At 37.2% G+C, this 17,738-nt stretch overlaps 1 protein-coding gene across 2 annotated transcripts in view; it reads right to left on the bottom strand.

Moving 5' to 3' along the window:
* Positions 1–12,610, bottom strand: part of LOC136256688 (uncharacterized) — a 35,062-nt gene extending 22,452 nt beyond the window's left edge. The window contains exons 1-5 of one of the 2 annotated variants that reach the window (XM_066049670.1): positions 11,625–12,610; positions 9,106–9,144; positions 6,972–7,010; positions 5,225–5,289; positions 2,794–2,856 (exon numbers count right to left, since the gene is read on the bottom strand). In XM_066049670.1, the coding sequence (XP_065905742.1) occupies positions 2,794–2,856; positions 5,225–5,289; positions 6,972–7,010; positions 9,106–9,144; positions 11,625–12,527 (1,109 nt within the window). In that variant the 5' untranslated portion in view covers positions 12,528–12,610. The remainder of the gene's footprint in view (positions 1–2,793; positions 2,857–5,224; positions 5,290–6,971; positions 7,011–9,105; positions 9,145–11,624) is intronic. The other variant, XM_066049671.1, reaches the window with a different exon arrangement.
* Positions 12,611–17,738: the final 5,128 nt, after the last annotated feature.

A 17,738-nucleotide genomic window follows, 5' to 3' on the forward strand; every position in this document is an offset into this window, starting at 1 on the left:
CATTTCTTCTATCACTCAGTGACTTACTCCCCGTCACATATTAGAAATATGCAATTAACAGTAATAAATTCCAGAAGCACTTATATTGTGTCCAACCTCCTCTGACTTGACCACAAATACCTTTGGCGCTGAGGCATTTCCTCTTTGATTCTATATATGGACCTACTTAAAGATTTACATTGTGGGTTTAAGTTCAGCATGGACTTTAACGTATTAGCTCAGGTAGGCTTGGTATTCTTTTGAAATCAAAAAAAATTTTCATAGTTCAGCAACTAGACATCATTGTTTTCACGAAGTTAGGATCATTAACAATGTGACAAGATAACTCAAATGCTCTCAAGGTCAGTAACTTAAATATCTACTTAAAAACCCACCATCAATATGTACTGTAGATAACCACGTATAGAACAAAGTTTGTCTTTTACCAATTAGGTAAGCATGCCTTATTGGTATACAGGTACGATATATTATTTATACAATGGCCACTCGGGATTCAACTACCTGCAGCCTCAGGCTTGGACATGGCCATGGTATAACTATTACATGTGCCGCTTTCACACCTCAGATCAAAGGAAAGCCAGTGCATATATATCACATACTGCACTGAAAGTTAATGAGATATACACACTGTGTAAACAGTACATATATCTCAATAAATCATTATTAATTAAGGCAGTGTGTCTATCTCAAGATATTGCACAGTTAGGTGTGCCTACTGTATATCACATTAACTCATTCAAAAAAAATCCTCTGATTTCTTTGATATCCTTTACCATCTCTTTGTGCTGTTATATAGTCATACATCTTGAGATTGATTGTGGGATTAAGTGTTTATGGTACTATGGTGAAAGCATTCTAAGGAGCCCCCATGAAGCTGTTTTTAATATACTGTATGTGAGTTCTATAATGCTGTTTTGATAGAGTTTTTGACACCTGTCTTGCAGTGATGTTACTGAATGCATGCTGATCCATTAGCACTGAAATGGTATTCATGTGTGACTGTAATTTTATTCATGGCTATAATCTATTCATGATTATTATGGTGAATACCTGGCAGCACTTATCGTTAAACCATCTATTCATTATCATGCCATGATTTGATGTCCTGTGTCTCTTTGCTCACTGTAGATGGGTTGTCTTAGTTTGAGATACCATATAAGTTTCTTCAGGGGACATTTTGTGATTCTCATGAATATTGATAGTAATTCAGAATAGCTATCCGTGAAAATTCCCCTCAAAATATTTATTCAATGCATTATTCAAAATTGCATTGTTTGCACATGTACCAAGTCCTAGCAGATCATTAGCTAGAGCAGTACAATTGTCACTCTTAAAAACATTCAACATTGATTAAACAACTACATTGCCAGAAACTGTATGTACATGTCATAGTACCTAATGAAAATTCCACCACCAAGATGGTTGTTATCACATGGCCAACAGCCACGTTGTCTTTAATTAAAACATCGGCAGAGTGTAACTAGTTATCATGTGTACTGAAACTATCAGTTACAAATCTCTTGTAAATGCACAGCAGTCTATTTTGTATAACCCATCAGATGATGATGCACGAAAATTTCTCTTGAAAATAAGGAAACGATTGGTTCATTAAAATGTTTACCCTTGAAAATTTGTATGCTGATTACCTTAAAAAAAACTGCTATACTCTACAGTATTCTAACAAGGTAGTCTTTGATAAAACACTAAAGTGCACCTCAGACTGCTAATATGGATTGGGAAAAGGGCAGAAATAACAAGGCATCACTAGGATGCTAAGTACAGTAAACCACATAACTTTATTTCACATCCTAACTTGAGCATGTACAAACATACCACAACACATTACTGCATGCTTTCCTACACAAACCACCCTTCCACCGCACCAAGCTCTATAACATTACGGCATCATATTACAACAACACATCACTTTACAGATCAGTTATACAGACATACATACATATACATACAACTCTTTGGGGGAGGTAGGCAACTGGGGTATGATACACCAGCCCAAATAGGCAATGAGTATGTGTTATCACTGTCACGGAAAACTTTACATAATACATCCAGTATTACTTACGTACGTCAACCCAGCAGCAGCAACATTCAGCAACCACAATGCAAACATTCAATTGTAATAAGGATTAGCACAATCAGTTGTGACACATTAAATCTAATGACAGTAAGCATTTTGTGATACCACACACACAGCCTTGGACTAGGCAGCTATTGACTTCAATTATTCAGCAATTCACACCCACACCCCAGTTACCAAAAGCAACATATAAGAAAGCAGGCTATCAGGGTTGGTGGATGGGAATTTTTGATATCGTTAACTTCACAGGCTGAGATCCTCTACTGCCTGAGGAATATTCAAGGATCATTGACCCTGGTAAAGCACCAACAATCATACATGACAGTGATAATAATGATGAGCAAAACCTGACCTGTTACTATATTAGAATTGTGGAATTTAATTATGATGTGCGCTTATGCAACCAGGTGACAGATGGTCACACATGGTGTTACATGTTGACAACTCACCCAATGGAAGCTAGCCTGTTAACTTTTGTTTGTTGCTGGGGCAACAAACTACATTTTGACTCACAAAGATTTCAAAAGTGGCAATGTCTTGAACATCCACATTTTGCCTATATAGAAGGATCTGGTGGTTTACAATGCCACCCCAGTATACGTATCTTGTTGTTTTGTGTTTTTTAAAGAGATTTCTATTCTCTTTCACATTTCCAATTTATATTTATCTAGTTATTAAAACATACATGTATTGCATACCACAGGTGGGATGAGGAGTGTTCTTGTTTTGGCTTCTTCTTTCCTGCTGGTATGTCTATATCACTGTGTGTGACAAATATACACCATATTAAGTACTGTAATTTCTTATGAGTTTTGACATTTTGATAGTAAATTATATGCCTGGATACCTATATACTGAGATCACCTGAGCCATCTATTGTCCTCACAACAGTAAGAAAAAAACCAATAGAGATCATAATGAATATTGAGGTGATTTGTTATTTAGGCACATTTTCATGGGCTGTTTCACTCACCCTGGTGTCCATTGCTATAACTCCAAAAGCATTTATTAGATAAGACTGAAACTCTAACAGCCTATCGGGTTTTCCCACTAGGCAAAAAAGAAACCACAAAATGAACTTCAAGAAAAAATGCCAACGGTCAGGCTTTCATTTAGCACGTCAAAATTATTATGCATTTTTTTAAGTGTGTGGCGCACGCACACACACACGCGTGCACACACATTCATTTTGTGGTTTCTTTGTTGCCTAATGGGAAAACTTAATAGGCTCATTCTTTCAATGCTTTTAGAGTGGGTAATGAAAATCTTTATTGTAGTTCTAAATGTTAATGAACTGTGTCCATGCACCACACACACTAAGCAATCCAAAGGCTGCAGCACATGTTGCAGTCAGACCTTCAGTGCTGGTCACTGTAAAGTGTTAATAATAAATACTTTAGGTTTAAGGAAGAATATCCATCCCTCCTGGAGGAAGACTGAGTGTGGCCCCGACTAGACATTGGGTGACCTGTAGTTTGAATCTTGGGGTTGGAGGGATTTTTTGGTCCCTATTCTGTTACACCTTATCAGTCAAATAAGTCAGTCACTAAGTCAAGTCACTAAGTGTAAGTCCTTGAAATTAGGTTAGGTAAATAAATCCTAAGGCTGCAGCATATGTTGCTGTCAGACCTTCAGTGCTGGTCACTGTAAAGTGTTAATTATATAACCAAGTACTAAGAATAATACGAAACGCGGTTAAAATTACGTAATAAATAAATAAATAAATAATTAAATAAATAAATAATTAAAAATTAATGTTTGAGAAAACTACGAGGCCTAGAGACATGAACTAACCGGGGATAGATTCGCCTGTGAATGAAGGCACAAACGTATAATCGTCGCTCCTGTTTGTGCTGATGACTTGACCATACGTGTAATTCTATATAACGCCCTGTACCACACCCTTGCTTAATTACTTACATATTGCGCGAAGAAGATTAGTGATGCCCGTGCAGGAGAGCCAGAAGCCACTTGTGTAAACAAGAAGATTACAGAAGCCACTTGTGTAAACAAGAAGATTACAAGTAAGTTTATATGTTTGTAACATCTCAAGTCTCCATGCCAGCTGCCAGTGGATTCACTGATTCATGTAAATAAACAATACAAGAAAACATTAAACTGACATATGCCACGCTCTTTACAATAAGCTTACAGTTACATATAAAATACAAGTAAACAATTTTGTCTTGTGCAGCTGGCATGGCGAACTTTCTTTGTGTTGGTGTCAGGCAATTCAATACGTGCTTAATCTTTTTTGCCTTCACCTGGCGTAGCTACTAGGCTCTAGTGGCTTGGCTGTCTTCCTTTATCTGGTTCATCTGGCTTGCATACGCCTACAGCATTGTGTAGCTATCTCCTGAAAGTTGTGTATGCATAACTATGGTGTGTCACCCATCACTGTGCCATTGCTACATCACTGATGAACCTTACTTAGCTCTAGTTGATGTTGATATGCATTGCTGTATATTGGCTAATAATTTTTATCTGCATGGTGATGTTGCCTATAATGTATTGCTGCATACAATACTGCAATAATGTATAGTTCTCTCTTGTATGTTTTGTATACATATACTTTGTACACATCACTGTGCCATTTATACCACACCAATGATGTACTGGCACTTAGCTACTGGTGGCCTTTAGTTACGATGCCACTATAGTGTTATATCTGTCACTACTGTGACATATTGAGTTGATTTGGGGATAATGCATTCACCACCTAATAGCCTCACCGGGGGGCTGTCACGTTGGTGTATGTACTTGGTTATATGTGACGCGGTCCTAGTTAATAATAATAATAATAATAATAATAAACACACACAAACACACGCGCACACGCACGTCAGTGCATGGACACAGCTCAATAACATTTAGAACTACAATAAAGATTTTCATTACCCATGCTAAAAGCATTGAAAGAATGATATTGGAAAGTTTTGAAGCCAACTGTATTGGAGGTTTCTTATGCAAAAATAGATCAAAAACGGAGAAGAGTTGACCCACAAGATGTTTTTATTAGTAAAAAAATCTATAATCATTAACATACATAAAACTTCAAGATTTCTGAAATCCTGAACGCTTTACAGTTGGGCTTTTTTGTAAGTACGTATGTATTTATATCTGACTCACTCTAAAGATGCTTTGCTTAGATCAGATTTTTTTTTGTCATTTTCACGTTCACCAGTTAAATCCAACTATACAGAATATGAAATGGAGTTAACTCTTGACATCATAAGTACATGTGAGACATACATATATGTGCATACAGTGTACGTATGTGTACTGTACATACAGTATGATTACATCCAGCCACAAGGTAAAAGGATGTGTGCATTTATAGACAAAAACATTGACGGACTGTATATCTTACATTAGGAAATAGGGCTAAAACAAATACTAAAAATTGCAATTGTGAGATCTAGATTTTTAGTTCTTACCATTTTGTACTACATTAAGCCTACTAACTTGGCTATTGGGACAGTAAGTACCGTATTTCCTCATGTAAAATTTCTTTCCCAGCATTTCTGATCCAGCCCGTAACCTTTATTTGAGACCAGACATTTATTTTGGATTGGCCTGACTGATGCCCAGTGTTTAATCAAATTTGAGTGGTGGGATTACTGTATAGAAAACAGTGATACAGTGTGTTGACTATATAAACAAACTACAAGTAATCATGTGAGTAGACCGGGTGAGTCCGCGTACATGCAGATATGTATGATACAACTATTTTACAATCATTTTAAGTCTTGACCATAGTACAGAGTGCTTAGAAAGTTATGCTACATGCTTTTTAATAATCGATCCCACCATATGGTAGTTATGGCAGTGAGTGGGTTAAGTCAATCCATGTCAAATGTTTAATCGTGTAACATTAAAACCAAATTTGGGAGGGGTAAGTATGCATGGTGAGTGATTCAACAGTGTTAACACAGGGGCCAAAAGTACATAACTGAGAAATACTGTGACAACCAGAGTTGATTAAAACAGTAGACCATCAAACATTACTGGCCAATTTACATACTTAACAGACTATACTGCATGGACCAGTCAAGAATTGCTGACCACTCACTGTAAAAAGTGAATAGATCAATTTGAGAGAGTCATTAGGATGTTTATAAAAAATGTACTGCTATGAAGTGTTATGGATAATTGAAATATGTACATTACTCACCATGCAAGCCTTCTCTGAGACCCACCACATAATTCTATTAGAGGTGCACTGATATGAATTTTAGCTGACATTCTCATAACTGATATTATCAAGCTGATAAACAAATCTGATCAGATAGACCTTTTCTCTAACAATTTGTACTCTAAACTTAGTTATAAAGCGACAGTGTGAGATTTTTTAATCAACAGTCAAAGTCACATAAAACAGGCACTGCTAGTATATACGTAGCGGAGCATGAGTGCCCATAAATATATGTTTATGTATATCTGAATCTGCTGCTTGTTTAAACATGTTCCCTATCCAATACCGATATATGCATACACACACACATACATACATACATACATACATACATACATACATACATCCATGCATGCATGCATGCATGCATGCATGCATGCATGCATACATACATACATACATACATACATACATACATACATACATACATACATACATACATACATACATACATACATACATACATACATACATACATACATCCATGCATGCATGCATCCACACATACATACATACATACATACATACATACATACATACATACATACATACATACATACATACATGCATACATACGTACATACATACACACACAAATATATATGTGCATATACATGCAGCCATATAAATAAGCATCAGTTTATATGAATGCCTACTATATATGAAATTCAGTATGCTTACATCAACATAATCTTCTTCCTTAGATGCATGGGGCTTTCTCTAAATGTACATATGAAATATACATGTAGATATAACCAAATGTCATGGAAATGGTACATACTAGCTTAACGTGAGCACTCAGGATTTGCCCAATATGTATGGTGTTGCCCTTAGTTCTCTGACTTTGGGCATGCATTTCAGGCAAATCCTTCATGCTCATATTACAACTATTACATCACAGATATTATACGTAACGTGGATTGGAAACGCGCATATAAATTTGTGTTAATAAATGTATCCTATCCTCGTTACAGTGTGCGAAATAAATTTCATTATTACAGCTGGAGTATTTCGCTTTCTTGTCAGCTACTAAGTGATGTTTGTCATTTACAGCTGAGTAAACTACCACCTACATTAACTGGAGGCTAGCCTGATTAGACACATTGGCTCTTGACGAACAGTAGGGTGGAAAAATTCTTGTTAAATTGAATTATGGTGTTATGGAGCAGTTTTGTAATTTTCCTGAAGAAACTAAATGTTCAGCACCGCTTCTATTCTGTTGCTTGCACCACTTACAACAGGTACAATGTAAATAGACTACTAAGATATAGTTGTATTACTGTATAGCTCTTCCGCTTCGATAAAACAAAGCCAAAACAGGTGCTACATTTTGTAATTATTTTACCCTAGCAGAGTAAGACTGCAGTTGAAGCTTTATTGTAACGTACCGAGTATTTAATAGGCAATGCAAATACGGGCATCACTAGTTGGCTAGCAGCACTGTTGAGATATCCACTGATACTCACCTGCCACTATCCACCTGTTGCCAATGGCATTACCTCCAATATCAGCAAACACGCCTGTGTTCTTGTTCAGTACACAACATAACACACTGACAATGTAAAATTAATGTCTACAATACTAAATAATCAAGAGAAAAGGACTGTGAACAGGCTGTCAACATCTTTACAACTAGTGCACTGTAACAAGGATAGACGACATTATTTATGCGCGTTTCCAATCCATGTTATGTATAACATCTATGATTACATACACTTCTTGTTAGTTGTTTCATGGGCCTAACCGACCAATTATTTCATAGATTAAAATAAATGAAGCAAAAATACCATTAAATACTCTGAACACAAGTATTCCAGTGCATTTAACTATTTACCTCCAAATACCTTCTCAAGCCTGCAACCAAGTTACTGTCAGGCCCGTACCCGGGGATGATGCCATTTATTAATACAGAAAGTAGTGTTTTCTATCACTAAGGTTTCTATTCTACTTAGTGACTTGCAAAGTGACTTGAACAAATGTATTTATATGCAGCATTGATTCCAGTTAATTAGAGCCCATGATGGATACCAGAGTGGATGGACACTATGGCTGCTTAGACTGGTGGTACTGTCAATAAGTAAAAGTAAATATGATTTGCCGCATTCATGATACTGCCAAGGAGTATACTTTTTAGCAGGATAAAATAAAACTAATGCATATAGAATAAAGAAATTTTCTATCTGCTTTTAGTCATGTAACACATAGCAGAGACTTAATTAAGGCCACTCCGAATTAACTTATTCACGTGTGTTTTGGCACATCTTTGAATATGGATCATACCAGCTTTAAGATACCACGAAAAAAGAACACTCTACAACAAAGCACACCTGTCTAGGCCTTTAAATTCCATATTCGAATGATGCAACAGCTTTATGTTACCTGAAGTTTCCGTGCTATTCCTAGAACTCTTCCATTATATTAACAAACGTACGTAGCTACAAGCTACCGAACTATTTTTGGGCATGTGGTAAATACAGTGGCTTCGGTCATAGCCTCTTTCATCCACTCCAGGCTATTACTGTGGCCTTCTACAAACCAATTCCATCTGAGTGTTTTTAGTGGCAAAATTCAACTCGAGATAAAAATCGCATGAGCATATAATACTTAAGTTCTATAATCAATTTCGGTACAACCTTTTATAAAAGAAATCGACACTACTCCTGCCACATTCACATCAAATTATGATGAAAGTGCCTTGCTCTTTTGAAGTGCAACAACTTTACCAGGATACATTACAATGTACATCAGTGTACATTTAGTTGTATTTCTGTACTGTTGTACTACTCATGTCAGTTTAGTACATCACTATACCTACCTCATGATTGCTGCTGGATGAACTACTGCAACAGATCCCCTAATGCACACATTGACAAAATTACTATTAATGCATGCACTTGAAATAAAACAAGTGTATGCACAGGTGATGTTCTTGCTATGGATTACACATTATCCAGATTGTGACAATAGATACGTAATTTTTTTAGTCACCGTTTGTACATAAGTTTATAGCCAATCAGATACACTGATGGTTGTGTGATAGTAGCACCGCTTAGCATGATGTGCCACTTAGTATAATGATGCAAGTTCAGCAGCTAGAGAGGCCAGACATATGGTATCGTATTTGGAATGTAATTACGGCGACTGAATATTCAAATATTCTTTTGTGTATTTCGTACATACGTAGCAATACTCAATAGAATATTTGAATATTTAGTATATAGAGAGCATTAGGATCAAAAACTATTCATATATAAATTATATCATAATACACCTAATTAATACTTTCCTATGATGTATGCCCATATAAAATTATTGATTTTGTGTAAGATCAAGAACTTTACACCTTGTACACGCTGATGTTTATGAACATTCAAATATTCAAACGTGCATTCGAAAAATAGAACATTCATTTGAACCCAACCAAATATGCATCATCATACCACCTTTTAGAGCATCCTCAATTCTAGTTGGTTGGCACAGTTGGGATAACGCATTACAAATAGTTAGTTACATAATAATAATAATAACACATTACAAAAAAAGTAACGAGTGGTATGTAACAGATACTATGCTCATTGCATCTAGCAAGTGATTAGTTGCTTTTTTGATCCAGACAGCATTGGAGCATGAACAAAGAGTGACAGTTCCCAGATAATACAACAAAGTATGTTTTGTATACCAGAAAAATGTGTAGTCGTAGGCAGGGAGGGAGCTTCATTTCATAGTTTTACCATAGATAATATACCCCCCTAGATTGGAAACTGCGCCGCGCGCCCATAGACTTTGTATAAGAACCAGTGTCCTTAGGCTGGTTTCGCACCTCAACAAATTTAATCCTATTACAGCAGAACGGTGGCATGAACGACTTTATTTTGTAACGAGAATGACTTGTGGTGTTGTTATGATAATTGTTCTGGTTAGTTGGACCACTTCACGTCACTTGGTCGGAAGGCTTACAATGGCGGATTACATGCTTTTTGGAAGCACATTCTTGGTTAAACTAAGTGTTGTAGGTAGAAATAGAAAGTATCACAAGGTTAACTATGCTATAAAGAATTGCTTCGGCTAAATAATATGCCTTCCCATAACTTCTTTGGTAGGTTTTTGAGATGGTATTTTTTGGCAAAATTGGAAGCACATTCTCTCTGTGATTCTAAACAGTATCGCTACACAATTTATACTACGAAGTCATCAAATAATGCTCCATGGTATGGTCTGAGTGTGGAAGGCGTAGCGTACAGGGTTTCGGGGTTTTCCTTGAATGTGTCCAAACCAGCTGATTTCGCGTTCAGTTTCATTTCTACCGTTTGTACAATAAAGAGCCAATTTGCCTTGAAACTCGCTGTTGGCTTCCAAAACATCTTGAAAAAGAACCTTTTACCAGTGGTGAGTCTTGTTTCGCCCAGAGAAATTTGTCTTGTTATTGAAGGGGGCGCGAAACCAGCCTGTAACCAGGGGCGCTTACTAGTTTCCAATCCAGGGGGGTATATTATCTATGGTTTTACCTACACTTTACATAAAAATATTTACCATATGCAATGATATCAGTAGTTCCCTAGAATAAACAAAACAAGATATAGAAATTTTCCCACATAGACATCTTTGTCACAATGGTTTTCACACTTTTATGATAAGTGAGTGTCTGAGTGACCACAATATGGAAAGCCCTCTGTTTACTATAAACAGCCACTAATCTGACATAAAAGGATCACAAAAGTTTGCAATTTCCTGCTCAGATATACACATCAGAAATCATGCAACTTTACAAAATAGTATCCCTCTTTTTGGCATGTCAATCAAGATACTTCTCCAATGCAAGTAGGGCTCTACATTATAAAAACCTTTATTTAATAATAGCACGTCAGTATTATACACTAAATATAGATATTGCCCTTGAATGCACAAAAAAATAATATTGATTAATAAATGGGAAAAGTATTTGGTAAGTGGAAAGGAAACAGTGGGATGGGTACGGAACTAGTCACTTATTCTGTAACACTGACTGAAAACAATACATGAGGAAGTGAATTAGTCAGTCCATCAGTCAGGTAGTATAAAATCCACAGATGTGCATTCTGTAGTAAAACTCCTAAGATCGTTTCTGAACTATTTATCTAAGTTGTAATGACCAATACCATTGTGTGTATATATAGCTACAGCTTTCTGTTTCAGCCCTAAAACTGGAATTTTGCAACCAAGTAGGGTATCATCACCTGAATAGCTTAGGTTTGCTTGCATAATTACCACTAAGGGTAAGTGGCTTAATGTTCATACATAGCGCTTTAATCCTATTATATCTATTGAGACCATCAGATACAATTACTACACACATACCCTTAGTAAAGGCTCAAGATGGGCAGGTATATCCTCCATTGCAGGACGTTTTGAAGGGCTATTGTTCAAACAAGATACCACCAATGGTTTCAACATTTCCATTGCCTCGGTCATTTTATTCAAGTACTTTTGACGGCGCTCAACTTCTGTAAAAGCAGTAACTTTCCCTGTATCAGGATCTGTCTCAATTAAATCCGTTGGCTTTGGCCATTCTTGGGTAGCCACAAACAGTATAATTCCTCCAAATGAAAAGATATCTAATGGCAATCCATAAATTGGATTGTCTTTAGTAGCTTCTGGGGGCATGAAAGCAACCGTTCCTGGTGCCTTTGACAGCCTACTGCGGGTTTCTTTACTATCAACTTCAATTACTTTGGCAACACCAAGGTCAGCAATTTTTGCAATCAAGACTGCACCAGTTTTAGTCAAGTCCTTTAACAGAATGTTATTAGGTGATAGATCTCGATGTACAACTGCTGGCTGCTGTGAATGAAGATAATTAAGGCCTCGAGCAATGTCAAGTAGAATGGAAATTTTTGTAAAAAAGGAGATTTGCCCTAGAGGTTTTCTTTCAATAAATTTTGTCAAACTTTCATCCATCAGTTCCATAACCATCACAGGAATCTTTGACAACCAAGTCGGATTAGAAATACCAAAAAACTCTACAACGTTCGGGTGGTTGAGGGTGCTACAGTGTGAACATTCTCGACGAAAAGCATTTATGATGTGGTTCCTTTGTTCAGCACTAACCCGATGTTCAACTAAAATCGGATGGATCATTTTCGCAGCACAGATCTTTCCGTTGTATTTTACTTTATAAACTCTTCCGTACGCTCCACATCCTAACTCAGTGTCTTGCATGTGCTTTACGCCTTTAAGTGGTACCAAGTTGGGGCTCGCCATCTTTTTTGCCTCTAACTATCCGATCCGTTTTCGCTAGCTCAGCACCTCGATCAGCACGGAATTTCCCCCTCAATACAATACAGGGAATTTACCAGGGTTTCCGGTGATAGTCAAAGTTTCCGATTGTTTCCGCGTGAATCTCTGGCTGATGAGGACGGTCCTGGGCAAACCGTATATGATGCTGAATTCGAATCTGCCATGTGTTTTTGATTGGAGGACGACTGAAGTTGGACTACGACGAAAATATGGCCCTTTAAAAGGTAAATCGCCATCTAGCACTGTTCAGAATTCAGCATTACAATCACCCTGGACTTCAAGGCATCCCTCTGCATCGATGCAAGTATAGTTTGAAGGTGAGCAGTTTGTTGTCTTGCGCGGAATTGCAATGTATGGTTCAAGCGGTTGAGCATAATCTTTTCAAAAGTGGAGACTGGCATGTGATACCAGCCTTGCATGGGTTCACACTTACCTGTTGTTATATTCTGGTGTATTTACTGCTGTTTTGATCCATTTTATAGCAGCTTCAGTGATTGTAATTTTGGTCAGAAACTATTTATAATTTCTCTTTATAGTATAGTGATATCATTGTGTTATATAATTATTATCATCCTTAGTGCTTACGATGTGACAAGTAAAGCTGAACAGTGTCCAAACAAATCTTAAATAATATTGGTCTTACATTTTGTTATCTGATTGTCATGTTTCCGAAGTATTTGTTAATTGTGACTTGTGATGCCAGTACTTGCCATGTTATAAAATATTACTGATTTTTCTAGTTAGTTATCCCTGAAAATGCATTAGGTACCTGTGTATACTTAGCATTACACAATACACAGAGTTTTATTTGTGAATCACTTGCTTTATTCATGTAATATTCTGAGTGGTCAGTCTACAAAGACATGGTCACTCTTGAGAGGTTTTACCTAGTTCATATGCTGTTCTCCATGAAATAGATGTGTGGTGAAAATTTCATGTCGTTATTAGTTTCCTACCTAGATTTATGACACTTTGAATATTGTGTTTGGTGCCATGCGATATACATAAAAAGTATTGAAAATACTGTACACAAAAATCATCACACTGTCAACTTCTTTTACTTATATCTTTTGATAAGAACCACCAATTGAGGTGGGGTTTGCACTAAAATGACCCTGAATAATAACACAAAACTAAATATTTTTTTGAAAAACTTTTTGCCGATTTCAAGTTTGGAGGTTAGCAAACAGCAAAAATTTTATATTTAGACCCCATAGCTATATTTTGCTCAACCTCGAAAATATAGCCCCTGCAGTACCTCACCAATTCTTTTTCATCGAGGGGTATTTCAAAGGGATACCATGCATGTCCCCGATTGTATTCCTATTGACATTTAACCCTTTATTCAAACTGGCCACAGGCCACTCAAGGTACGTCATGCATAATATTTTTATGGTTTATATACAACTGAGCTACTACTGATTACAGGTCTGGAGTAAGAACCTTCCTCCTTTGGATTCACTGAAACATCTACTGTCTGTGGAATAGGTGGAGGACCTCCTGGATGGAGATTTAGAATACTTCTGGACTACAATAACTTGAATATTGAGGATTTAAGCAATTGTAATCTAGATTCTTTTAAAGATTATTTATCTAGTCATAGCTAGATAATCACTTACATGACTTTGTACATTAGCGTTATACCCTTGATGGGTTTTGCTAATCAATATAATAAATAAATAAATATACTTTGAGGATGGATTATATGATGACTCTGTAGAAACCACTATTTCAATTTATGAAGTGTTGATTGGCCGCCCTGTTTGCGAAAGGCATGCAAAATGATTTGTTTCTCTTATACAACAACTAAACTATTGAATGCTATCTCATCAAGTATTGTTCAGAATGTTTAGCAAGGAAAAATACTGATGATGCATGCTAGCTACATTAATTTCCAACTGTCTGGAAATGTATACTGAAATTCCGGGAGCAAGTAGATCAGATGGCCTTAGATCTCATCTTAGCTTTACAGCTCATGTTTTGGGTAGCTGTTCCAGCACCTTGTCACAGGGGCACTTCACATAATTATTGTTTTACAATGTTTAGCCACTGAACTTTTGATCTCTGCCATTTCCTGAAAGACAAGTATTTGATTTCCCAGTGTAGTAGATTGTTGTCAGCAAACACATACAGGGGTCATATTTGAATTCAGATGAAAACTATACAGCTTTAATTTACCTCTTAAACACCACAATGCCATTATACAGCTCATGATTGATTACTGACAAGTTGCATGCTAAGTACATAGCAGTGCATGTGCACAATATTAGCTACGTATGGAGCAATAACTTACAATCAACATATACATAAAACAAGTTGATGTTGTGCTACTTCTAAAAACCAGACGCCATGCAGCTAGCTAACTCATCTGGAATAACTATAGACAGTATATACTACTATGAATTAACCAACTATGTATTACTACTTTACAATAGGGTAGTTTGGGTTGTGCAATAATATAATTAGCTATTTCTCGTATTTCGTAATTCATGAAATATTCATAATTCGTTCAATTACGTTGCTATGCACTGCTAAGGAAGCGTTTGTTAAATAAACCGCTTTTACCACTACATATTACGCACAAAACTATCTTCTAAACTGTTTTATAGTGTGACTAACGTGTTTCTTCCCACAAATTCTCTCGACAAAGCCTCAAAGCTGCTCTTCATTTTCGTTCGCGTACGTAAGGGATACGCCCCCTTTCAACTCGAAGCGATAGGCTATTCCTGGCAGTGTACGAGGCCTGCACCATTGTTTTTCAGTTGCTAAATGCCTGAAAGCCTCAAGGGGAAGGTAGTCTGAGGAAAGTCACCACACCCGTATTTAGTCTCGCGTGGCCAGACCGCTTTTTCCCGTATATTGGGTGGGGAAAAAAGGGTCTGGTGCAACTCCAATAGCTGTTTACTTCTGAGCCGTCCCCACATTCCGGAGACGCTAATTGAATAATATTGGTCACAAAGGAGGTGCCATGACGTCAGTAAAATTATGAAGTATTCCTACACTCCTGCTCCGGTTGTGAGTCTTGTTACACGATGAGGATTAACTTTCAAGACGCCATAAAAGAGACATCGGAGCAAATTAAGATTCGTTTAAAGGATAAACAGATCTCTAGTTAACTTACTGACGTCATGGCACCTCCTTTGTGACCAATGTTATTCAATTAGCGTCCCCGGAATGTGGGGACGGCTCAGAAGTAAACAGCTATTGGAGTTGCACCAGACCCTTTTTTCCTCACCCAATATACGGAAAAAAGCGGTCTGGCCACGCGAGACTAACCCGTATTTCAGTCCGCCGAAAAGAAACCACCTCAGAGCAAAGTTCACCTGTGCAGAAGTTTAATACAGACTTCATTTCACTTTTACTTCTTACGTAAAAGCTGCTTTTACCGTTATTAAACGATTTTGCTCACGTGGGTGCGTACGGACAAACATAGGTAGATAGATAGGTACACACACACACACACTTTTATGAAAACAATTTCAGTAAACCAGGCGCACGCCCACAGCCGGCCTTCGGCCGGCTGTGGGCGTCGGCCGGCTGTGGGCGTGCGCCTGGTTTAATAATACAACAAGATGGGAACCAGAACATTTAAACACCTGAACATGAAAACAATACAAGTGCAACTGCAGCTTACAATTGTGAAGTTATTGTAAGCATGGCTACTGTAACAATATCAATTAATGTTGGCCATTCAGCATTTTTTGGTTGTTTCTACATACATGTGATCTCACGATTGCAAGTTCCATAATAGTATCACCTGGTGCTTTAAGCTTGATAAGAACAAAATTACTTTAAAATTTGAGGACAACCAATTCTGAATTGGAGATTTTAATGTCCACTAGCATACTGTAGCTGCAAATGTATGCGACCTCCATTGTTTCTATGACTCTTACTTGGGTTTAAATTCCTGATTTCCTTTGTAGCTACTTGCTATTGTTTGCTTGCTTAGCATAAAATAATGTGACTGGTAAATTGGTGCATACTGTATCAGTGTGCTGTTGCATGCAGTACAGCAGTGTATAACTATATTACCATTGTAGCTATAGGCCTACACAACACAGTGCAATTAAGGGTTACAATACAACATGTTGTGAATAACTTAGCTACACTCATGTGGAGTAAATTAATACAGCAAAGATCACAATTTTAGATTGTGCCACTGAACAGAGTATCAGGTGCCCTTATACAGCTGTATGTTTGACTTGTTCTTAACTTGTTCTTAACTTTAGTGCTACTGTAGAACTGGTACAGTATGTCCGTACATGGTAACCACTGATGGGAATTATAAAATGTGATCAATGCTTACAACAATTAACATTTATGTGGTGGTATAATTAATAGCTCACATCTGAGTAATAACTGCTAGTAGCACAAGGTAAGTACATTATGGACTTACAATCATACACTGGGGGAGCACATGTACTTATTTAGCAGTTGTCAAGTGGAGTAGTTATTAAGAAACTGATACAACTGCATAGCCATGCAAGACTTATAGAACTTCTCTCATCAGCATGTGTGGTTCAAAATTATGTGTATACATACCCTGTATATATGTACCACTTGCACACCTCAGATCAAAGGAAAGCCAGTGCATATCACATATTGCACTGGTTCAAGAGTGTTAACGACAATACGCAGTGTGCATATCTCGTTAAGGCAGTGCCACTGCATATAATAGGCTACTGCACAGTTACGTGTGTGCATGTGTATATAGTCACACATCTTGAGATCAACTGTGGGATTAAGTTTCTGGGTGCTATTCTGAAAGCATTCTAAAGAGCCTAGGCTCAAGTGCTTCAAACATGCCAGCATATTAAATAAAAAGCATAATAGGCTGAAGTGCTATGCCAGCATAATGCTAGCATAAGTTGTTGTCAGACCTTCAGTGCTGGTCACTGTAAAGCATTAATAATAATACTTTAGGTTTAAGGAAGAAAATCCATCCCTCCTGGAGGAAGACTGAGTGTGGCCCCGACTAGACATTGGGTGACCTGCAGTTCGAATCCTGAGGTTGGAGGGATTTTTTTTCCTTACTTTGGCCCCTTTTTTGTAACAACTTATTCGCTATAAGTTATTGTTTAAGTCTGAGGTAATCCTAAGGCTGCAGCACAAGTTGTTGTTAGACCTTCAGTGCTGGTCACTGTAAAGCATTAATAATAATATTAGGTGGATATT

This window comes from Dysidea avara, chromosome 5, assembly GCF_963678975.1.
Source record: "Dysidea avara chromosome 5, odDysAvar1.4, whole genome shotgun sequence".
Classification (NCBI taxonomy): Eukaryota; Metazoa; Porifera; class Demospongiae; order Dictyoceratida; family Dysideidae; genus Dysidea; species Dysidea avara.